Source organism: Ascidiella aspersa, chromosome 1 (genome assembly GCF_963924565.1).
Source record: "Ascidiella aspersa chromosome 1, kaAscAspe10.2, whole genome shotgun sequence".
Taxonomy (NCBI): Eukaryota; Metazoa; Chordata; class Ascidiacea; order Phlebobranchia; family Ascidiidae; genus Ascidiella; species Ascidiella aspersa.
The window spans coordinates 36,609,103-36,633,109 of NC_139447.1; the positions used below are offsets into that span (position 1 = coordinate 36,609,103).

The 24,007-nt window shown below is 36.4% G+C and overlaps 3 protein-coding genes across 4 annotated transcripts; 2 read left to right on the forward strand and 1 right to left on the reverse strand.

The window, feature by feature from the left end:
• The first annotated feature begins 1,711 nt into the window (after positions 1–1,711).
• On the forward strand, positions 1,712–5,018 carry LOC146170323 (syntaxin-7-like). Its single transcript, XM_083380658.1, has 2 exons — positions 1,712–2,546; positions 4,993–5,018. Exons 1-2 carry the CDS (start codon positions 1,742–1,744, stop codon positions 5,016–5,018), a joined length of 831 nt encoding a protein of 276 aa, XP_083236784.1. The 5' UTR covers positions 1,712–1,741.
• On the forward strand, positions 2,571–7,617 carry LOC146170324 (zinc finger protein 711-like). 2 transcript variants are annotated; one of them, XM_083380668.1, is made up of 7 exons: positions 2,571–3,088; positions 3,236–3,278; positions 3,672–3,762; positions 4,193–4,277; positions 4,339–4,458; positions 5,590–5,796; positions 6,808–7,617. In XM_083380668.1, the coding sequence occupies exons 3-7, from the start codon at positions 3,699–3,701 to the stop codon at positions 6,935–6,937; spliced, it is 606 nt and encodes a 201-aa protein (XP_083236794.1). In that variant the 5' UTR covers positions 2,571–3,088; positions 3,236–3,278; positions 3,672–3,698; the 3' UTR covers positions 6,938–7,617. The 2 variants fall into 2 exon arrangements, with proteins under 2 accessions (XP_083236794.1, XP_083236801.1); XM_083380675.1 differs by lacking the exons at positions 2,571–3,088; positions 3,236–3,278 and having other exon boundaries at positions 3,518–3,762.
• Positions 7,618–8,193: 576 nt separating this feature from the next.
• On the reverse strand, positions 8,194–22,779 carry LOC146170325 (broad substrate specificity ATP-binding cassette transporter ABCG2-like). The gene is made up of 17 exons (XM_083388274.1): positions 22,385–22,779; positions 21,021–21,230; positions 20,220–20,279; positions 20,039–20,153; positions 19,126–19,278; positions 18,182–18,339; positions 17,307–17,458; positions 16,435–16,641; positions 14,169–14,352; positions 13,825–13,900; positions 13,212–13,294; positions 12,854–12,949; positions 12,040–12,161; positions 10,052–10,206; positions 9,671–9,760; positions 8,758–8,906; positions 8,194–8,344 (listed from the first exon to the last, which is right to left on the reverse strand). Exons 1-17 carry the CDS (start codon positions 22,777–22,779, stop codon positions 8,194–8,196), a joined length of 2,556 nt encoding a protein of 851 aa, XP_083244400.1.
• Between the last annotated feature and the right edge of the window lie 1,228 nt (positions 22,780–24,007).

Consider the following 24,007-nt stretch of genomic DNA (forward strand, 5'->3'; position numbering starts at 1 on the left):
GTTTAGAGGTAGGACCTACAGCTAGTCAGCTAACAGAGAAAGGGCTATGGTCCACAATGCTTAAAAATAGGCATAGTTTACATAAAGTCGGTCTTGTGTAACTATAAAGCCAACCATTTTAAAAGTTATGCACATAACTGTAGTTGTTACAACAAAATGGAAGAAGAATAAACTTACAATCTGCTGGAATCGAGGAAATAAGGCTTGGTGTCCAAGATGAAGTTTCCGTGGAGTATATCTTTATGTAATCCAACAACATTGGCAGCATATTCCTTCTATCGAACATTGATCGATAATGTATTTGTTAACAAAAACTGTAGGTTATATTTAGAATAAGAAGTTGTCTCGAGTCCAGCGACAAGCTATAAATTGATTCTTTGATTATCTTGTTTCTTTTTTTTATAAATTACCTTTTGTTAATTATTTTAGCCTTAAATAGTAGCCATTTTGTGTCAAGCATTCAAATTCAAGTTGTAATGTAGTTCTATAGAATTATTGTTTCATTAAACCCTTAAGTTCGTTACAAGTTTTATTTAGCCCAACGTCTTTTTTGTCAAGATTATATCTTTAAAAAAAGTCACAAATTATATCCAAATACGTGTTTAAAAAAAAAAAAATGGCGGCACAAATTCGGAGCCTTTTTTCAATCTAAAGTTCATGCATGACAGTCCTCAGGGCGTTAGTTACTCTTGGTTGTAATTAATTAAAACCGATTTGGTAAACAACTTGGTGTCATTCCATATGTCAGTGTTTCGTAACATGTCAGTAATCAAAACCTAAACAGGAATGCTTGGAGCTAATAATACTTGACCCTCACAAACCCAAGGTTGCGTTTACGCTAACTCGCATCCCAACCCACATAATGTTATAAAGCCCCAGACGAAAATGGGCGCTCTTTCACTATTGTACGTGAAAAGTTATGCAAAAAAAAAAATAATAATACCGCATACCACAACGCATATTGTTTGGGTTAGCGTTTGGGTGAGATGGGTCAAGTAATATTATGTTTATTATTAATAATAACTTGACCCACCCTAAACCAAACGCTAACCCGCACCCTAACCCAAACAATATGTGTTGTGGTATGCGGCATTTGCGGAAAATTTTTTTTTTATTAATTTTTACGTACAATAATGAAAGAGCGCCCGAAAATGTGGTAGGATTCTAGACCAGTGCCAGATATTTTTACTAAAGAAAGATGCCGAGGTATCTTTTAATGGAGATGAAGTCCAGTTAAAATTCGTCAGATGGAAATCTATACTAAATTGTGATTAAATTTTAAACTGTACAAAAATTTATTTTTTGCACAGTTAACTATATTTTGTTTACTTCACGATTCTCAAGTTATTTAAGTTAGAGAAAATGGGGTGGTCATATTTTACAGTTTGTAGCCCTTTATGTAAAAAAAGTTTAGTTACCCCTGATATAGACCACAGTGAAAACACTTGTATTTCTACTAACTTTAAACGAAAGCCAATTTTGTGATTTATTTATTACATTGTTTCGGCTAACTATTCAGAAAGACTTCATCAGTGAATGACACACATAAAAAGCCAAAAATGTTGGACAAACAAATATATACCAGAAGAAATTAATTTTAGTATACTCTGCCTGGTAGCAATGTCAGAATATTTGCTGAATGTAAATATTAACAATTTGACATGCTAAAGCCTACTATAAAATCTGTTTAACACTAAATAGCTTGTGATCCTAGCAGGGTAGACTTTTAAGGTAAAACACAATGTCTTATGGACATGGCGATCTGCAGGAAACTCAAGGTCTAACCCAAGAAGAAGACATTGCAATGACAAGTACAGTGCAATATTCCCAAGCTGACTACACTAGGCTTACCCATGTGGCAAAAACCAACATCAAGAAAATTGGCATCAATGTTCAAGACATCAAACGAACCACAGACCAGCTTGGAACAGCACAAGACACGCCACAAATCAGGGACAGGCTTCATGAAAAAAATAAAGCGACAAGCACGCTGGCAAAAACAACAGCGCAAAACCTAAAAAAGCTTCGAGATCTAGTTGCAGTCGCCCCTTCTTCAGAGCAAATGCAGCAAAAAATACAAAATGACCGTCTGACTTCGGATTTTAAAGGTATGCTTGATGCCTTTCGAGCTGCCGAAACTGATGCTATGGAAAAAGAAAGGCAGTATGTGGCAAAGGTACGCGCAGAAAGCAGTGGACAGTACTCCCCCGGTGGTGAGGCACTGCAATACACCTCGGAGACACACCAACTACAGCAGCAAGCTGATATGTCCGCTGCACAGCTGGAGGACATTAAAGAAAGAGAAGACGCTTTAAGACAGCTAGAAAGTGACATCATGGATGTCAATCAGATCTTCAAAGATCTTGCCTCAATGGTGGAGGAGCAAGGTGAAATGATTGACAGCATTGAAACCAATGTTACTAAAACTGAAGAAAGAGTTGTGCATGCAAACACTCAGCTTGTACAAGCGGCTGAAAAACAATCTTCGTCCAGGAAAAAAAAGATCATTTGCGCTGTTATTGTGATTGTTGTTTTGGCAATTATAGGTCTTGCCATTGGTTTAAGTTTTTAAGTGATTTTTGTCTGGTTGTATTACAATGCTATGCATGGTTTGCTGAACAAATACTACCATTTTTATACATACTTGTACTAACCCGTTTCATTTTGCAATGGCCCATTTTTTTTAACGATATGAGATCTAAAATTCATTTTGCATTGTTGTCTTGCCACAAAGTAGAAAAAATGTTCATAGGCTAAGTTGGCTACCAAAGCAAAGGTTTTTACGACTTCAGCAATATAACCACAACTTACCAATGAAATCTGCCACCCCATTAAGTGTCAATACAAAGTTTAACATGAATAACTTTTAAATCATGACTTTAGGTGCATTTGTTTTTGTAATTTTTTTGTTGTTTCAATAATAATTACATAATCTGTAAAATTACTATTTAATGTAATAGTTGTTGAATGTTGTGGCTATAATATCATGTTGTTTTGTGTGTTTGCAATTGTACTTTTTTGTGCAGACATCCTGAAGAAATGTATATTTTCATATTCCTGTTGCCTGAAACTGCCAATCATTCTTTAGGTACTTTAAAGAGAATGTTTAAAAAATACAAGTTGTACTTTTATGGTATCTGTATAATTAACCCTATCAATGTAAGCAATAATGTACTAAGGCTAATAAATGAATTAAAAAAATAAAAACTTACCTTGTATTTTTGTGTTGCTAAAGATTTGTAATGCTGGGTGTTTGTCGACAATGTGGGAAATTTAAGGTATGTTTGATGTATTTGTAGGACATAATACAAATTTTTATAACATATTTAACAATGTGTATTTTAATTTATTTTTTTTACACAACGCAGGGTTTTATTAATTTAAATGAGATTTATTCCAAAAAAATGCGCACTGCTTCACTGAATTAAAATGGGTAATACTAATTTACGGAATGATCAATGGTCGGAATGCTCACTAAGTTAAGTGTTACCCCATTAAAACAATTATTAAACCAACGCAGAATATTTGGGTTGGGGTGGGGTTAGCGTTTGGGTGAAGGTGGATCAAGTGTTATTATATTTAATAATAATACTGTGAGCATTCCGACCATTCATCATTCCGTAAATTAGTGTTACCCATTAAAATTGACTATTTTTTACAAATTACTCCAGAATCAGTGAGCTTGTTTTCTGGATGGAATGGAGTCCCAGTATATTGATGTTACCACTGTTTCAAATAATAATGGAACTGTTTATCCAAGTAGTAAGTTTGTTGTGCTAGTTTATTTTCATGCAGTTATAAAACAACATTTGTTTAATATATCAATGTTTTATATATATATATATATTGTGTGTGTGTGTTAATCAGTGTTGTAATGACTTGTCAGTCAATGACTTTACCGGGCAATATGACACGACTTTATTTAAGTGTTTTGGCAAATGACTTGTAACTCCTCTTGTCAAATAATTTTTTTTTTAGTTGTTTTATTTCTATGCTAATGACTTAACTTGAGGTTGAAATGCTCTTAATAAACTTGATTGAACTTAACTTGGGCAACCAAAGTGTTGTACTGTATTATTTACAATACACTTGACCTGGATCAGAGTTATTTTTCCAATGACTTGACAGAGACTTAATTCATTTCAAAATGACTTGTTTACAACACTGGTGTTAATTTAAATCTTTGTTTTAGTGATTAAAGAAGTGCGACCAAAAATAAAATGCCACCATTGTGGATATGCCAGTCGAACACCAGAACATATCCGCCTTCATATCTTGTAAGTTGGTTTATTTTTACCTGTGTTTTTGCCAATTTATGTGACATTCTTTCATTTTCAGAAAATTTCACTACACTGTGGCCCAGCATAAGTGTCCCTTCAAGAAATGCAACTCAAGCAGGCGAACTAAAAGCTTGCTTTTATTGCACATGAACAAAGTGCATGGAGAAATACCTGCTAAGTAGGTAACCTTCTACTACAGTGGTTCTTAACCAGGGTTCGATCGAACCCTTGGGGTTCGACGCAGCTGTTTTAAGGGTTCCACGAAATCGAAACATAAATGCTGTTATTTCAAGCTATATTTGAATCTTTTTTCATGTGGTGTCATGTAAAGTTACGAGTTGAGATTTGGCCAATTTAACATATATAAGTGCAAGTTAATAATTTGATTATGCCTAGTTTCAGCTGCTAGGAGGAAGAAACTAATACTGAGGGAAAATTTGGGGTTCGGCGAACGCTTGCAGAATAACATAGGGGTACAACAGGTTACCAAAGGTCAAGAACCACTGTTCTACTATAATACGCCTTTCGCATAAAAAGCTATTAACATGTCAAGTCATATAAATCAAAAACAGCTCCTCTGGTAATTGTAATTGTTAACCAACGTTTCGGAGGCTTGCATAGGTTGCCGAAACGTTGGTTAACAATTACAATTACCAGAGGAGCTGTTTTTGGTGTATATTACCATGTCAAGTCATGATAATATATGACACAGTAATTGTTATAATTGCTTTAAATTAAAATATTTCTAGTCTTGTAGTATTGGTAAAATGTTCTTTTTAGTGGGTAAAGACAGATGACCAAGTTGATTTGTTTATTCTGTTGAAGAAAAATTAACCATGTTATGATTGCATTTTTTATGGACAACTAATTTAGACAAATCTATGTTTTAGAACACGGGTCAACAAACTGTTTTCACAAAGAGCCATATAAAACGACATGCAGTCGCCGGCCAGACATACAAATTTGTACTCAGCTAATTGGACTTAATTATTATAAAACAAGAGAATTATAAAACAAATATTTAAAAAAAAATCTTTAAATTTTACAAAAAAAAAAAAACGGCCAAAATTTTCCGTTAATAACGTTTTAATTACAATATTTTAGGATTATTTGGAAAGCATGCCACTTGAAAGAAAAATAGGTTGGCCGGATCTGGTCCGCAGGCGTTAGTTTGTGACTCCTGTCTTATGACAACTGCCGTTATTTTATAGAAACTACCTAAAATAGCGATTTCACTTCTGCACCCAACTTGTACCTTTAAGAAGCTATTTTGTCACACACTAAATGCGACCCGATTTTCTCTGTGCAGATACAAGTTACTTCAATGTGCAAGCTGCGACTTTTCAACCTATTTTAAGTCAAAATTGAAGGAACACAAAAATTTTACCCACTCTGGTGATAAGCCGTTCACATGCGCCCAGTGTTCCAAGTCGTTCGCAGACAACCGACTTTTGGAAGAGCATATTGGCCCTTGCAACGAAGCAAATGCCTTTGTGTGTGGGATTTGTGGTTTCAGGTTAGCGATGCCTTTGTCGCATATTTAATACTTTTTTCGAAGTGTTGAAATTTTCACGGGGCAGGAAAAATTGTTTTAGCATTAACTATAATATAGCATTACGTTATACTTTATAGCAGCGTTTCTCAACTGGTGCGCCATGGAAGGCTGCCAGGTGCGCCGCAAGCAAAATGAAAAAATAACGTCGGTCCTATTGTATAAAACATATATTTTTTACTTTCCTATTAAGCTTAGCTTATTGATTCCACAAGCCTTTAAAGTAGAAAACGCAATAAGACCTACAAAGCAACAATATCTAAATCAGATAATTAATCTATAATAGGCTACCGTAGTAGGCCTATTAAGACCAGCGACATAATAACGCCAAATTCACATCAATGACCACGACAGAATAATATTTAAAATAGTCTAGATAAGACCTAAACATGTCATAACAAGTCCAAAATTAATCGGAATAAGTCTTAAATGGACAAAATATCGTTTTTAGTCTTGAAGGCTGAAGTCCCTTTAAAAATATGCAACTATAAAACCCATATAATAAAAAAATTGCAAGCCATTCAAGAGAAATACGGGTACACCTAAAAAATTTCGCGCTCGCTTCGCTCGCAAGGTGCGCCGCCATGTCTTTATACGTCTCTAGGTGCTCCCCCGAGTAAAAAAGGTTAAGAAACACTGCTTTATAGTAATACTTGTCAGAACAACTGGGTTTCCAAATATATTCTATTGCCAAAGTATCTATTCACACTTTTATAAAGTGAATTTGTAGTATTCTTCCATGTTTCCATATTGGTTTACACTTTTAGAAAATCAGGTAGCTCTGTGTAACGAAAAAAAGGCAATGTTAAAAACCTCACACAGCACAATTTTGCAAAAGCTTGTCAAGCTTTTAATACACTCCGTCGGTAAACAGTGCCACTTGATTTTTAGAATTAGACAAATACGGCTATGAACCAACATTTTTCTACTGTACATCTATTTTGGTGGATTTAAATACTTTTACCACAATTATAGATCAGACAGCGAGGAAAGGATAAAGCATCACACGATCCGCAAGCATTTTAAAGGCTTTAGGTTTAAGAAGACCAAAAAAAAGAAGAAGCCAACACCGGTTTCAAGCGCAAGCCAAGAGTCGACTTCGTAAAATCTATCTCGGGCACTCTCTACAGTCTACACTCTTTTCAGTTTCCTTAGAGAACAGCGGAAATGGTTTAAATCAGCGGTCACTAAAGTACGGCCCGTCGGGTCAATTAATCCGGCCCGCGAAATTCTGAATGAAGATGAAGTACGGTTTTACTGTTGTTCAACACAATTCAAACCTAACATTTAAGAAAATTCTCAATGTGAAACTATTTATTAGGGCTATCCACAGTTTTCATTGTGCTATTTATTATATTTCCTTTTTTCAACGATAATCAAGTTAATAGAGTTTGACAGAAAACGTTCTACCCGCTCCGCGATCGCAAGTCCTAACTGATATCCGCCCCAAAAAGGCCAGGACCTACGATAATTTAGCCATTTATGGAAAAAGTTTGGTTAACCCTGGATTAGAGTTGCAGCTGTTGAAGAGCAAATGTTTAACATAGCGATTAAAATTGTTGTTGGATATTTGGATCCAAGCAAACCCCCGCATTCTGTTGCAATGTATTCGAAATTCGCAGAATGTTGTGCATTTTAATTAAAAAAAAAGTTTTGGACATTGCTTCGGCAGTTGTTTGGGAGAATCTGGTGCTTTTGTTTCTCGATTATTTGCCGCGTTTTGTGTTTCTATATTTTGTACCGCTTTTCTCACCAAAAGAAATAAAATTCTGCCGTTTTTGGGGACTCCATGTGTCGCATTTTTTAAAACTTAAAATATAATGCCTAATATCTTTGATTATAAACACACCCTGGTTATCTCGCCACAAAAAATGCGTAGTCTGGCATCAAATCGGGGACGGCTGTAGTTTTCGAACTGAACCTCTTAACTAACATCTTAACCTCAAAAATGGATATCGCTATCGAAATATAACACAAAGATTCGGACATCCCTACATTTGGTGTTGATTTCCAACTAAATACGATGATGCATAAGAATAGGCTTGCACGACGTAATCATCTTGACACTGTTTTAAATCACGTAAATTGTCCGAAAACGGTATTTCGTAATAATGCTGTATCATCCCAGATTCCGTTCGATAGTTTGTTCGAGAGGTTTTGCGATGTTAGCCTACGACGTGTAAAAATGTAGACAATTTTGCAATAAATCCTATTTGGTCGCTCTGGTAAGATTTGAACTAAGTCCAGTAATATAAAAAAAATTGACAATATCTAAAAACTGAATCTACATTCATAAATAGACATAACGTAACTAAACAGATTCTTGTACAGCTATTTAATTTCATTCGATTCTCAAAACAGTCATTTCAACTTGCTCATTTGGCGAAAAGAAAGCAGAAACAAAAGGGTTGCCATGGAGATCATGATGGCGTTGTTGAGCCATGGTGACGTCATCAGGAACTGGTCTTTTCCAACCACTTGGGGGAGCAAAGAGTCACCAGGCTTGAAGGTGCTAATTGTCAATAATATACAATTAAAGAATCATGTTGCTGTTTAAGGGCCTAAGGCTATCTGCAAGAAAATGGCTAATTTTGCAAACCAAGCTACAAAAAGTAATTAAAATACATACATGACAAATTGAAATTATCAACTACAATAAGATAAAAACATGTATTGAATGTAAGTTTTCCTATTTTCCTAGCCTTTCAGCTAGCAAACGTATGAATGATGTCATCGACACCTCTAACTAACATCTTAACCTCAAAAAAATTAAGTAGCCGAATTTTTCCAGGGCCTAAGGCTTATAGCCTGACCAGTATCATATTTTTTTCGTCGTCGAATTCACGAATATAGTATTGCTCGTTTTTTTTTCTTTTTTCAGCAAAAACTGACACACACACAAAACAAGGTTTCAAATTGGCCTACCACGTGGTGACGTTGACCTTGAAACGACCGGTCTTCCCGACGTTAGCGATGCGTGACATGACCTTGACCGCATGCGTTTTCCGCGCCGGAGTCACCATTCCCGGGCAGGGGACAGGGAAAGCACCGGAATACTCGTTGAGGACCCAAGCCTGTTGAATTTTAAAAACACACAAATAGATTGTGTCACTCCGAGCCCCCAAAGACTGTTTTCAGAAACAGAACTGTTGGGTTTGGATTTCTGACTCGCGATCCCTATTGAGTTTTCGATAACTTGCGCGAACCCATTATAGTGTATGATACATAAAACCAGAAAAAAATCTAGACCGATTTGTATTGAAATTTGGCTAAAAATGCTAAAGTTACGGTTTGAGCGTCCATTCATTTTTACTGGACTGAAGCTACGCTTGATTCATTAATTGAAAAGTGTAATGTGACGTCATAAACACGACTGGTTCACAGCAGCGAAAGCCACACAAACACAAATGTTAGACTGGCGGTTGCTTTTGTTCCTTATATGCTGCTTAACTTAGTCAAGTTTTTTTTATTAAATACTACACCCCCCAAACAACCACTTGTGACCCCCTTAGGGGTCGTTCCCCCAGGTTGGAGTTTAGAATATAGAAATTTAAACAAAACCGGATGAACTGAAAGATTACAAGCGAGTCGAAAAAAATTTACGATTTTCATGCCTACAATAGTTAGTTAATATGAGGGATTAACAAGGATCTCTTCATAAAGGCCTACATTTGATTTCCCTGAATTATGCTTTTGTTGCATGTTCCTATACTAAACCAAGTCTATTTTCACGTTGTTCTCAAGGCAAATTCATTGAAATCGCATTTGCTAATAAATGTTCTAGTTGTTAAACAACAGCTAGTTTATCCGGTGAAGTAAGAATCAAATGCAAACTCACCAAATAACAGTATCTTGTAATGCTCACGTACTTTACCCAGGATAGCCAGGGAAAGGCACTTTCAAGATCAAGGAGATAACCGGCGAAAACCTGCAAAAAACAACAAGAGGTAATATCATTTTTGGAGATTAATGGTTGGATGTCCTAGTCAACGTATAGTAAGAATATCAAAGCCCATACAGAAGTAGATAGCATTTTGAACGTTTCGAATAAGTCTTTATTCATTTTCAACATCAATAATTTTTATTTTTGTATTTTCTATCGGCCGATATGCTAAGTTGACAACCGTTTGTTACGGTTAATATTAATTGTTCGTAGGGCGTAATATAATATACGTTGCGTGAACCGTATGGGCTTAACAAACAGGATTCAAATCCTTACAGCTGTCAAAGACATGTAAAGGACTATGAACGTTCTTCCAGTGTTAAAGGAGCTGAATGCTACTGCAGCCAGCAAGCACAGGGCATCACAAGCTATCCCGCTGGAGAAAGAAGTCCACGCGAAGAACAGAAATGCGTTAGAGTCGTTTCGTAGACCTGTGAAACCAATAAAGCGCGGTTTCTTAAGCTAGTGTTTCTTAATCTGGTGAATGGTTCACCCCAGGGTCAATAAAATTTTTGCAGGGGTGAACCAACCAAAAGGGGTGAACCAATAAAGAACGGTTTCTTAAGTTAGTGTTTCTTTATCTGGTGAATGGTTCACCCCAGGGTCAATAAATTTTTTGCAGGGGTGAACCAATAAAGAACGGTTTCTTAAGTTAGTGTTTCTTTATCTGGTGAATGGTTCACCCCAGGGTCAATAAAATTTTTGCAGGGGTGAACCAACCAAAAGGGGTGAACCAATAAAGAACGGTTTCTTAAGTTAGTGTTTCTTAATCTGGTGAATGGTTCACCCCAGGGTCAATAAAATTTTTGCAGGGGTGAACCAACCAAAAGGGGTGAACCAATAAAGAACGGTTTCTTAAGCTAGTGTTTCTTAATCTGGTGAATGGTTCACCCCAGGGTCAATAAAATTTTTGCAGGGGTGAACCAATAAAGAACGGTTTCTTAAGTTAGTGTTTCTTTATCTGGTGAATGGTTCACCCCAGGGTCAATAAATTTTTTGCAGGGGTGAACCAATAAAGAACGGTTTCTTAAGTTAGTGTTTCTTTATCTGGTGAATGGTTCACCCCAGGGTCAATAAATTTTTTGCAGGGGTGAACCAATAAAGAACGGTTTCTTAAGTTAGTGTTTCTTTATCTGGTGAATGGTTCACCCCAGGGTCAATAAATTTTTTGCAGGGGTGAACCAACCAAAAGGGGTGAATAAGGGTAAACCGTCAGAAATGGCTGATAGCTTGCCAAACAAACTAAGTGATTTTGTGCTGTTTTATATAGACGAGATAGTTTTATCATATCATGAGACAAGGGTGAATGAAATCTGGAGATAGATGCTGAACGAAACTAAAAAAGTTTAGGAAGCACTGTATTAGGCCATGGGTGGCCGTTTGATTTAGTTTGGTCACCGACTGCAGTGGTTTTATATGGTTAGATTCATGGAGATTTGTTCTCAGTAAGAGTTTAAGAAAATACGAAGGCGTGGCTAATATTCATTAAATTTGCATTTATTAAATAGCTGTGTTTCTCAACCATGAGTGGCGACCCCAAAAAAATTTAGGGCCACCGTTGATTTGGTTGGGTCGCCGACTGCAGTAATTTTATATCGTTAGATTTATTGAGATTTGTTCTGAGCAAGATTCCTGTGAAATTTAAAAATATTGCATAAACAACACGGTAATTAAATTCGAACATATTTATCGTCACGCTCATAACCAAATTGCCTAAGTCATTTTTTTATGATTTTCAAAGATTTGCCGAAGTCATTACTTGTTGCCATCCTCATCCATAGAAAAAGTGCCTAAGTCATTTTTTTGCACAATCGAGTGGGAAAAGACCTAAAAATGACCCAAGCACTTTTTCTATGGATGGGGATGGTAGCAAGAAGTGACTGAATCAAAAACTTTGAAAATCAGTAAAACAAGACTTGGGCAATTTGGTTATGAGCGTGACGTTATGCTAATATCTTGCGTTCGGTTAAAAGACTCGCAGTAAACCTATATGCTTGACATTTGGATCGCAATCAAAACACGGTCGAAAAACACTGCAATAAAACGTGATTAAATTTACCAACACGAAATTTTACATACTATACGATGCGAAACAAGAATCTGTGAAAATATTAAAAATAAATTATTTTGCTGTTGTTTTCCGATTTCACTGGAGGTGACATGTTCCTAAGCTTATTTTTATGGTGCGGAATAACAAAACGCATTGTTCAAAAAAATCTGTAAAAGAAAACGTTTTATTCCTAATTCGATGTCTGTGGTTTTACCTGTTGCCCAGTAAACAACGCATGAGAATACAGCAGCCGACATAGCCCTGGTGCACAGGATTAAGCACAAACGGGCCAGACAGTAAGTGACAGCGCTGTACATTCCACTTTTCCGTTCGTGGCTGAAATCATGAAAAACATTACCAAAAAATAAAAATAAATAAGTACAGTCAAGTGATATATTGATTAATAAGCAAAAAATCCCATTCTAGCGATGACGTCATCCAAACGATAAATAGCAATAACTTTAAAATTATACATCATAAAATTTAAAGAAAATATATATTTTTAGAAACGATTTTTCATTCTGGTTTGTTTAAGACCAAAAATCTCACGTCTACCTAACGTATGCATGCCAGAAGGTTTTTTGACGCATTCCCACTAATTGTACCCTTTTAAAAGCTTCCCCACTAATTGTATCCTTTTAAAAACGAGAAAAAAGAAATAAATCCAAAAAATCTTTGTATAACAACTGCACAAACAGTCCATCAAGCCGCTATGCATATTGTCAACAACCCCGGAGCGGTTAAACAACACGAGAATCCATTACAGGCTAACCAAATCTGTAATTTAGCAAGCTAGGCAGGCTGATAATAACAAAACAACTAACTTGTGGTAAGGTTTGAACTCACGACCTCCGGCCATACCTGGACCGTCGCTCTACCAACTGAGCTACATAGGCTCAGAGGGGAGCAAGTCGTCAAACAACCATAGTACATTGCCTTCTACATCCTGTTTGTATAACTAGCCTGCGGTGAGGTTCGAACTCACGTACTCGGGCATATCGGGGCCGTTTGGGTTGAACAACACTCACATGTAGAGCGGCTTCTCGTTGACCACGAAGCTTTTGGCGGTGATCATTGCAGGAACCATGACTCCGTGCACGGAAAGATAGAAGAACATGCCGAGCCTGGAAAAAGATGTAGCTTGGGCAGACTTGGACAACTAGATATATTTTAGTTTTACAAAATTAGATTAGGATTAAATTAAGAGCATTTCAATTTTTCAAAATGAGATTAGAATTAGATCATTTTGAGTTTTCTCAAGTTAAATTAGAATTAGAATTACCGAATTCTTAATAATTTATTAATAAGAAATTCTAAATTTTTCAGAACTAATTTTAATTTGTAATACAAAGGTGTTGTTCATACATAGCAATCCCCGAAACCTACCGATTCTGCACGCTTGATTCCTTTCCGTCACGCTGGAAATACAAAACTCCAAAGAGAAGCCCGACCACCAAGTTCATCAGGGTCTAAAGAAAACACAAACCTCAGCCGAACATGAACCACACTTATCGTATATATATTCTGAAGACAGACAATTAAGGCCTAAAAATAAACACAGTTTGCCGGAGTAAACACGCCTAGAGGGAGAATCGGCTTTTTCATGGCAATCACTCTTCCTACGTCTGTATCGCATCGAAAGCGCGAGTAAATAGTAGTATTAATCCCTCTGATGCTTAACGTATGATTTAGTAAGAGCCAGATAGAAATTTTGTGTCCAACTCAATTGACTTGATTATTATTATGAAGAACAAAATATAATAATAAAATAAGTAATAAGCATGTCAATTAATTTAAAATTTGTCGTTAATTTATTTGATTTACAAACCAGTCTTGTAATGACTTATCGTTGATGTGCTAATAATGACTTGGGACTTATTTTTTTGAAAAAATTGACTTCTGAGTAATTGAGTTATTTTTCAATTGACTTGACTGGAACTGAAGTCATTTCAAAATGATTTGCTAACAACACTGATATAGCTAATTCTGGACAACGTACAATGGCAACAAATGTCCGCTGCGAACATTTAAGGGTCCGGTGCGTTAAAGTTGTCAGCTCTGTGAGAAAGGGAAGTCTTCTGTGTCCTTCCAGCTCCGTGAGAAAATCTTTAAAAAAATATTAACCGTCAAAAAAATGCTGCTGTTACAACTGTGTTTTTAATAATTTAAAAAAAAGGAAACAAATCCCGACTCCGACTTCGCAGCCCTGGCGTCCCATATGTCAAATTGTTGAAAATGTTCGGGCAACTTCGCTATTTTCAATCTCGCCAAAGTATACGACATTTTTTTCCGAATCGACATTTTCTCAAAAAATAAATGGATCACCCAAATAAGCGAGGTAACATGAAAAGACGCAGCCTCGCCAACAAAATACCTTTAACCAGCGCTTTACGCCTGATCTTCTCCAGTAGCAGCTTGTTTTTTTGTCGGAGGGCGGACTTCGAGTAAGCTTGTCTGAGGCGCTTCACAATTTCCACGTGCTCTTTCGCCCCTTCGACTGTGGTTATATCCATGGCGTTGGAAAAAGCTGGAAAATAAGAAATTCAGCAAAAAGGGTGGTTAACCTCGTTAATTAGTCTTTTTTTTTACTTAAAACCAGAAATTTTAATTTTTTTTTTAACTTTTGTTTTTGTCTTAAAATATTTTTGTTTAACTTATCGTGGTAATCGTCTGCTGGTTTCCAAGTAACATGTTAGTAATGTATTACACTAAACTTGCGTTGTCGCAGATGATTTTTCGTTTTTATCTTACATTTGTTGTGTTTTCAATGTATCGATTTTACTTGTGTGTTGTGTATAAAATGTTTGTTTTTTTCTAAAGAAATTTTTGCAAACAGGGTGCAGTTGACTCGATGTACCTTACGTTTTTTGCTGCGTCCTGGAACAAACAACTGTAATTTTCTTATCACTTTGTACTTCGGTTCCAAAAAATTAAAATCTGTTAAACTATATCATGTGTAGGGTTATGTTGTTTGTTTGGTGTACGAATAAAGACTTTGTTGTTGCCGAATATTTTGTTCAAAAGTAAGTCTTAAATGTGTGCAAACTCTATTGCCGTCTAATCGGATGCATTTTGTTGTTGCGAATTTGAACCGAAATTCGTTATACCGTTGGCCAGCATTACATTTGCCTGCGGTCACTTTGACAGATCGTGCTTTTTTTTCGTTAAAAATACGCATTCGCCTATAACGAACAGCTGTGCAGCAAGATTGAAATAAACTACACTAGGGATGTCCAATACTGACATTTTACTCCGATAACGATATATTTCGGACAAAAAGTATCGCGATCCGATCCGATGCCATATGACGTCATTACTATGACGTCATTTACTCAAATAAGCAAATAATATAACATTTTGGAGCATAATGGTTGGAGGTTGTAGTAAGACGTAATAAGAATATCAAAGCCCATACAGAAGTAGGAAGCATTTTGGACGTTTCGAATTAGTCTTTGTTCATTTTCCACATAACATAAAAATTAAACGTTCAAATGTAATTCTTTCAGTTTATTAGACCAAAAATTGCTTTAATATCGGCTAGTGCCGATTCTACAACTTATCATCAGGTATCGGCCCCGATCCGATATTAACGGACATCAATACTTTTTGGTTACAGTTCACAGTCTTAATGCCCAAGCTATGGTAATTGAAGAATTAATGCCAAAGCTATGGTATTTGACTTTTTTTTATTTTTTTTTCTAAACGAAAGTAAATAAAGTAAAAGTAAGTAAATGGTAAAGGGGTAGTGGCTTCTTCGTCCCATTGGCTGAAAAGGAGGCCGGAAATGTCTTAAGTGTCAGTAATGGTTCAGACCCAGTCCTCAGGACAACCATTCCCAAAGGGAGATGGTGCCGCCACTTGGAGGTAGGGTCAAACAACGAAATTGCTTGTTTCTAGAGGCCACAGTTCTTCCTTGAATTGATGCCAGTTACTCAAAAACATAATATTTTGTCGATTTCAGACCCAAACGTAACATTTTGTCGCAAAGTCAAGGTGTTTTATGGATTATAAAAAGTGCGTCGTTTTTTTTGGCGATAGATTTAGCTTGCTTAGGCATTTTTGTATTGAAAAATGTCAGTCTAAACTGCTGATCTTCGAAAAGACCGCGTTTATGAAGATACGTAACAATAAATAAAAAAATTGGCAATTTGCGATAAAAGTTACTGCTGATCCAAGTGGGAATTGTGACATTTTTCCTGCTTTTATGGCTTAATATGGTTTAGTTGTGTCGCAGTTCCTGATTTACAATGCTTCGACGACGATTTTTACAAAAATTCCTCTCAAGAAACACAAAAACTTTGGCAAAAAACAGAATTTGAAAAATTTTGACTTTATTAAAAAATTTTAACTTTATTGTAAATTTTAACTTTATTTTAACCTATAAACTTCTTAGAAACAGTCCCCTAGGTGCTAAAAACAACTTTATTGTTTGATTCGTTGACATACAAGGTCCTTAAAAAATTTTAACTTTATTTACTTTTGCGGGCCCTAGTAATAATAAGTTTAATATTTCACTGGCCAAAAAAACGGTGTTACCCAGTAAAAAAATGCCAGGACACAAACCCCACAGTGATCCGGTTAAAGACCACCGTCAGGTAAAATGATTTACCTGTTGGTGAAGACACCCCGGTTGCGTTGAACACGTCATAGGGTGAAAGTGTGACCATGTGGTTGCGCATCGCGCTTCGACGGAGAGAGTGCGATCTAGCGGATCGATTTTGGGGTGTTGCTAGGACGCTAGATGGCGACAAAGACGCGGAGAAAAGGATGTCGATGAAAAAGTTGGGGGGGGATTCGAACTTCTCACATTTGTAACCTTCGAAACATAAGATAATATTTATATTTGTCAGAGTTGGATTAATTACGTTAATTCAGATTGATTACAATTACAATATTACTCACTTAAATGTTTCAAATACATTACAATAACAATTACATTAAAATCTCAATTACAATTACAAAGATATTTTAAAAATACAAAGATTCAGCCTATATTGCACTTTACTAAGTTTTTTATTGCGGCTGAAATATGAAAAACAGTTTATGTCTAATCGCTTGCCAAAGAAAATAAATTTTTTCTTCAGTTTGAGCCAAAATTTTTAGCAAACTACAATTTACACAGAATGAAAATGCCTCAATTACACTACAATTACAAATTACATCTGATACTACTCTGATATCTATTTTCTTATTATCAATGTTATAACGAGCTTTTCCCCAAGCCATTTTCCTATTAAGCGCTTGCCATAACGATTTTATCGAAATATTCAAGACTTGACCTGTTGGTAAAAAGGTATATGATACAGCGATGGGTTACCCGGTAACTATTGTGGTCGAAAATTTTGCCGGAAGAACAATATTACAAGTGAAACAATTCATGGCAGCAACAGCATTTTTCAAATATTTATATTATATTTTGTTATTATCAATGTTATAACGAGCTGTTCTCCAAGAATTTTTTTATTTAAGCGTTCGCCATACCAATTTTATCGAAATATTCCAGAGCCTTGTCAGCCTTTCCGTGGTAAATAGTGCTCCCTTGTGCGACCAACGTCAACGTGTCGAACATCCGGTAGATGGCATACGAGGGCTGGTGAATTGTAATGACAACGGTGCGACCTTTGTCGGCCAGTCTCATGTAACGAAATTAAAAGAAGCATATTGATTATCCCCATAAGAAAACAATAATTTGCGGGTTAAAAGGTAAAATTGTTTTGCACAAGATAATTAGTGCAACGCTACTTGAATTAGGGGTTATTAAATCGTTTTCTCAATAACTTTCTAACATATTCTTTGTATCATTCCTCTGCGATTTAATTAACCGCGATAGTTACGGAATTGGTAAAACGAGGTAAAAACTAATTATAAAACTAATTATAAAAAAGTCAAGATGTTTATACTGTTTGCTGCGTTATCATGAAAATCTCGACAAAAACATACAAAGTCGGAGCTCAGAAAAAATCTCAACCCAGGGATCGGCCATTTACTGAATTATGTATATAGAAAACAGCAAACGCGTCATTTGTTGACTCCAAAAAACTTAACACATAAAAGAAGATTGAAGTGCCACCATTTCCTGTTGCAAGCCTCACAATTCGCTATACAGCATGTTTAAGTGTTTTCTGTGTGTTATCTTGTTTTGACAATACATTCGTTTATAAAACATTTTCGCAGTTGGACAAAAACTTTTATTCCCACAAGTTCAGTACATAAGAACTTCAAATATGTAGTTACTTTACCCATTTATGCCACTTTAAATTTGTTTACACAAAACAAAATATAAATTCTCGAAAAACTGTATATAAACCAACTCCAATGTTAGAAATATTATCAGCTATAATACAGCTCCGGCTTACTTCCTAAGTATCCTGACAATGGACCGGGAGGTGGTCGAGTCCAGTTTGCTGGTCGGTTCGTCCAGAAAGAGGATCTTGGGCGCGGCAACCATTTCCATTCCGATGGCCGTTCTTCGTCTTTCGCCACCCGATATGGTTCGGCTCGACCAATCACCGACCTGTAAGCCACGTGACTGGTTTAAAGGGCTGCGGAGCCGTTAAAAATAAACCAGAGTCCCGAATCCGACTTCGGCTAAAAAAATAAACCCGAGTCCGAGTCACGAGTCCGACTCTACAGCCTCTATTTTACCCATTTACGTAACTTAGTTAAGGTCGATAATCAGCAATCCACTCACAGAGGTGTCATGTAATTCTTTCTACCACAATACAGAATTGGAAATATGTAACCATATATTCCATTCCACCTTTATTTTTTACGGTTAGCGGCAATATCAGTTTCGGAATTTTGTACTGCGCATGCGCACGTCGGACTCGGGACTCGGGTAGTTTTACGTGGTCTTACTCGAGTCCCGAGTCCGACTCCAGCAAAACAAACCGACTCCGTCGAGTCCCGAGTCCGTTTCCCAGCCCTGGTTTATTAAAGCACGTTTGTTGACATAGAATGATAACGAATAGCATTCTGCGGTTTCAGTAAAGGAAGATAGGAAAGGTATTTTAGTTAAGTGAGTATCAATAAAAATAATAATTATATATAAGTTCTTGTGGTAGTTATTTGTTCGTTTAGGGTTTTGAGTGTTTTCCATAGCAAATTTAATAGTCCCGATGCAGGCTTTACATTTGTAACATTTATTGAAAATAGCAAACGAAAAGGGAGAAACCAAAACTGTTAGGGCTGCCCTTACAAGCGATCGTGCAAATTGAGAAGTGACGAAAATATTAAAAACGTCAGGCGCTTTTAGGACTTATAATGTCTGGTCTGCATGTGTATCTCATTATTTACTTGCCTTAACGTTTTCACAAGATTTAAGTCCGAGATCGTTGATGAGCTCTTCGAGACGGCTTAGTTGCTCCGCCACGTTAAGTGAACCACGACCGCGCAGTACAAGCGCGTAATAAAGATGCTCGCGAACTGTCAGATTTGGATTTAAAATATCGTCCTGAAATCGAGAACAAAGCTAAGACTCGCACGAAGAAGTGATAGCTTCACCTGAAGCAATTTTACAGATGAATTGAAGGCTAAAATGTAATACGGCTCCTATGATTAGCCTATATTTAGGAAGCAATATTTTGAAGTGCAGTTGCATCAATTCCCTGGGTTACACTTCCATCAGTCCCTAGCCCTAACCACAAGATTAAGGTTTTCTAGGTTTCGCTTTGGACTTGGTTTGTAATTTGTCAATTGATGTGCAATCAGAATCGTTTGTATTCATTAATTAAATTCCTACAGATTGAAATATTTAAACAATTTTTGACCGTCTTGGCTTTGCAAATTTATACAAATTTCTATAACTCCTGGAAGTTTTTGCTGTTAGTAGATTTAGAGAGCTTTTGTGAAAAAAATTAACAACGAGTAAACATTTGTGTCATTTCAACGTTCATTCTTTCCGCTACAAAGTATCACAAAACGCAATTTATGGTTTGTTAAGCGCGAATATTTTGCCCACGTGATCTAAAATGCTCCATTAAAAGAGCGTAAAACGACACACGTGCCCCTGTTTCATATCTTTGCAAAATGTCATAGCGTTTTTTTGTAAAATGAAATCTATAAAATCTATACTAAAACATGTTTTTCAACTTAAGTACTATAGAATATTCTATGTGGTTTATTGTGTCCATACTAAATTGAATTAAATGCAGTTTGAAATTCAGCTAAAGATACACTGTTTTTTTGTATTTTTAAAGCATGATTTAATTTACCTGGCTTGTAAAACCGACCAGCCGGGCGAAGTGCTCTGCCATTGGCTGTTCGTTGACCAATCGCAAGCCCTGAAACGTTTTTCTGTCTTGTCGACCCGATATAATTTCTAAAAGTCTGACGACAAAAAGTCAAGGTTAATATTGATACCTAGAACAACGAAAGCTGTCAATCGCTACTTACGAAGATTTTCCGCTGCCAGATGGACCCATGATAGCATTCAAACCAGGTGGGAATATACCGCTAAAAATACACAAATATATTGGTTTTGAAAATAATAAGTTAGTAAAATTGGCCAACTCTTCCAATCAAGAGCAATTTTTTGATTTGCAAGCAACAAAAACGTAACATATTGCAAGCAATCTCCTTCACAAACGCTAATATACGTAATCAAACTACCTCAATGACTTGAGTCTGATCCATTCAAGTCAAGCTAAGTCATTTGATTTATACTTGATTATTTATTTAGGTATAAGTTTGCGATGGCGAGTGAGTTCAATGCGAAGACGTTGAACGTGAAGTAAATTTGCGAAGCTGCACTGCCTACAAGTTTATGTATGCATAGGTATATGTCATGATATGGAACCTACATATGGAAGTATGTTTATGATAACGAATCTCAACTTTACAATATACAATGTTGGGGGGACTTTTAAATAACAGGACATATTATCCATCTGCAGTGGATAGCTGTAAACAAGTAAATTAAAAAAAATATATATATTAAAAAATGGCAAATAAATTACCAAGCCAAGTTATCAGTTGCCTAAATCAAATCCCAGTCAATTTATTATTAAAGCAAGTCAACTCCAAGTCAAATCACTGATCAAAATAAAACACATAAACTATGACAAAGGAAAACTTGTTCCATGGAGCAATAATTGAACACGACTTATGTCAAGTCATTTGAAAACAGTTAAGTTCACTTATTGACTTAAGTCATTACAACACTATCAAGCAGTACCTGAACGCAAAAATACTCACCTCAAGCCTCTCAGGATCCGCTTGTAACCTTTGTTGTGGCTCGGAGGAGAATAGTTGGGTCGTTCAGAGCAACAATCCTTCACCGCATCCATCACCGAAGGTACCATGTCCACGCTGTACGTGACGTCATGGTAGCTTATTGTCATGCCGTTTGTGACGTCGATCACGTCACGGATCGAGCGAGTGGTCATGTCGAATTTGCTGTCGGATCTGCAAGAAGCAAGTGTGAGAAAATAGGAAACAGCGCCGCACTTACGAGTAACTACTGTGTGAAAGATGCGCACACATATATATTAACTAATGTGATTTCTATCCCTTTTGAAGCTGCTTTCTGACCGGTATGACCGGAAGTCGTGAGTTTAAACTTTACTACGGGCTAGTTGTTTTCCTAGCCTGCCCTGCTTGTATCATAGATGAACAGATTCGGTGATTCTGCGATGACTTTTCGGTGTAGTAATTACTGTGTGCTTTGATAAGAACTTTTTTTGTCAATGTAACTCCAAGCCATTTAAAGGGGATCCTTATTTAAGTTGCTTCTATAAAAGGCCATCTTCTCGAATCTAAAATCTTCTTTTGTCTTTTTATTTCAAACTTAAGTAAAATTATGACGTAGTGGCACGCCGTTTTTAATCGGTTTCAGGTCAAAATACAAAGTAATCGACAAAGAAATTTGAGAAAGTGTTTTACTGCCGCTGTCGCGGTTAAATGTCCTCAATGATGCATTTTCTTGGTCCAGCATAACCTTGTTAAGGCAAATTAAACGACAACGAACTTAATATCGATTTATGCCAGAGTTTCAAGAAAGATTTTAGTGTATGTTGATAATAGCTTCGTAATTTTGGTGTAGGATTGTCAAAGGTTCGTATTGGTTTGATTAGGCGAGCAACAAACACTACAGAAGGTTTATAAACTTTCAAGAATAGAATCTCTCTTTTTAAAAATTTACAAGGAAAATGGCATTTACAAACTACACTGATAATGTCACAAATAATACAGCCAGTTTTCCCTGGATAGTATTTTAGAGGAATCCAAGATTTTCGCATAATCAAAAACTGCAATTTTGAGGCAAAGGGTGAGATTCGAACTCACAACCTAAGCCATATCGCCCAAATTATACAGAGTATAATTAAAGCGAGAAAGTATAATTAAAGCGAAAATCACGAAAAAAATCTCTGGCGGATTTATATGCTTTTCAAAAATTGTCAAAGGCTAATGGCATTGACAAACTGCAATGATAATGTCACAAATAATAGAGCCAGTTTTCCTGGAAAGTCTCTTAGTCTCTTTTATTTACAAAGTAGGCTACAATGTAGTTAAACCGGAACTTAATCAGGTTTATTTAGGTTTTGGGAAATATTTATTACCTTGGGCACGACGATGTACTTTTAGAAGCCAGATTGTTAATGCTCCTAGTTGCTGAGGTCACTAATATTTTCGGAGGTATATTCGATATTCCGCCGACCGACATCAGCTTCTCCCGTTTGCGAACACTTCCATCTAGTGCGTCATCACTACCGATGACGTGGGCAAACACGTGCGGCGTCGACGTAAGTATTGCGTCATTGCCGACGCTCGATGACGTGGCTTGCATAGGAGCTGTGACTGTGACGTCATCAGATTTGACGTATTTCTGAGGCGAAACTTTGTCGGGGAGATTGTTGTTGCTGATGTCGTGACTTGAGAGTTTGCCTTCGAGATTCGAGCAAGATTGGTTGCTGTTGAGGCTTATGTAGACCGAGGGAGTGTGGTCCGACGACATTTCGACAAAACAAACAAAAATAAAGGATGGAAAAATAAAGGAACGTAAATAATCTGCGAACAATATAGTTTTGGTAGATTGTACGAAACCTGTAAAGTTCTAGCTTTGCAAACGCAAGCGGTTTTCCCACAAGAACGTTGAATGCCCGAGGGCGGGGGCTGCATCTGTGTGGATTATATTTGAAATGCATTTTACCTCGGGTATAACTATGATGCTTTTGCGAACCGTTAAGTAATCTATAAATATAATATAAAACCACTTGATGACTAAAATATATCGATTTAAATTAAAACCCTGGTTAAATAAAATAATACCCGTAATTACTTTGGTCAGTTTATTTTAGCTTACACGTTGTCTTTTTTACTACAAATAAAGTAGGCCCAATGAAATGAACGTTGCAACTAAGGTCTGCTTGCTACAACTGCGTGCCTCCCAATTCTGTGTACACATTAATATAGGCAAAATCTTATAATAAAAGCAGAGAAATAATATCTTTACATATCACAAATTGAGCTCTTAATTCGAGTAGCTGCCAAGACGTAACTGTAAATCATTGTTTCAAACGAAGGAGATGCTATAAACGTGAAATTTTTTTTTATTTTAAATATGCTGATATGATGCGGTGATTTTATTTGTCGTTCTAAGCTAATTAGCATTTTTAATTTTAAATCTAATTCCTAAACTTGAAACCCAAAACGTCCTTTACTAGCATACGCACAGCCTACGCCGTGTAGGAAATATAGAAGCTTACCGGAAAAGGCTGACTGCTGAACTACAAAACTAACTGCAGATCCGGTGAAACAACAGCGTCGTGTAGTTACAGTTTGTGTTGTGCTGTGAGTTCGCGCACACACGCTCCGAAAACTCCATTTGATTGCGAACTCCTTTAGGCATATGCTCCAATGCTAAGTGTACCACTGCTCTGCACGTGTTGGGCAGTTTTAACGACTCAAGCGAGTGTTGCATTTTTCTATTCTTTTAAACACATTCTTTGCCAAATGTTCAAATTACCCTAATGGAAAACGCTAAGCACATCAACAAGTCACGTATTCGAAATTTGTGTTGTTTCGCAGCGGACTTTACCAACACCATAAAAGCAACTAACGAACTTTTATATTTTATCTTGCGTTTAACGTTTAGAAAAATATTTTTTCAAAAATAGGTTAGCAATATTTATAAAATGGGTTGATTTTTTCGTTAAGTCAAGGTTGAGTTGGCATTCCGCGGG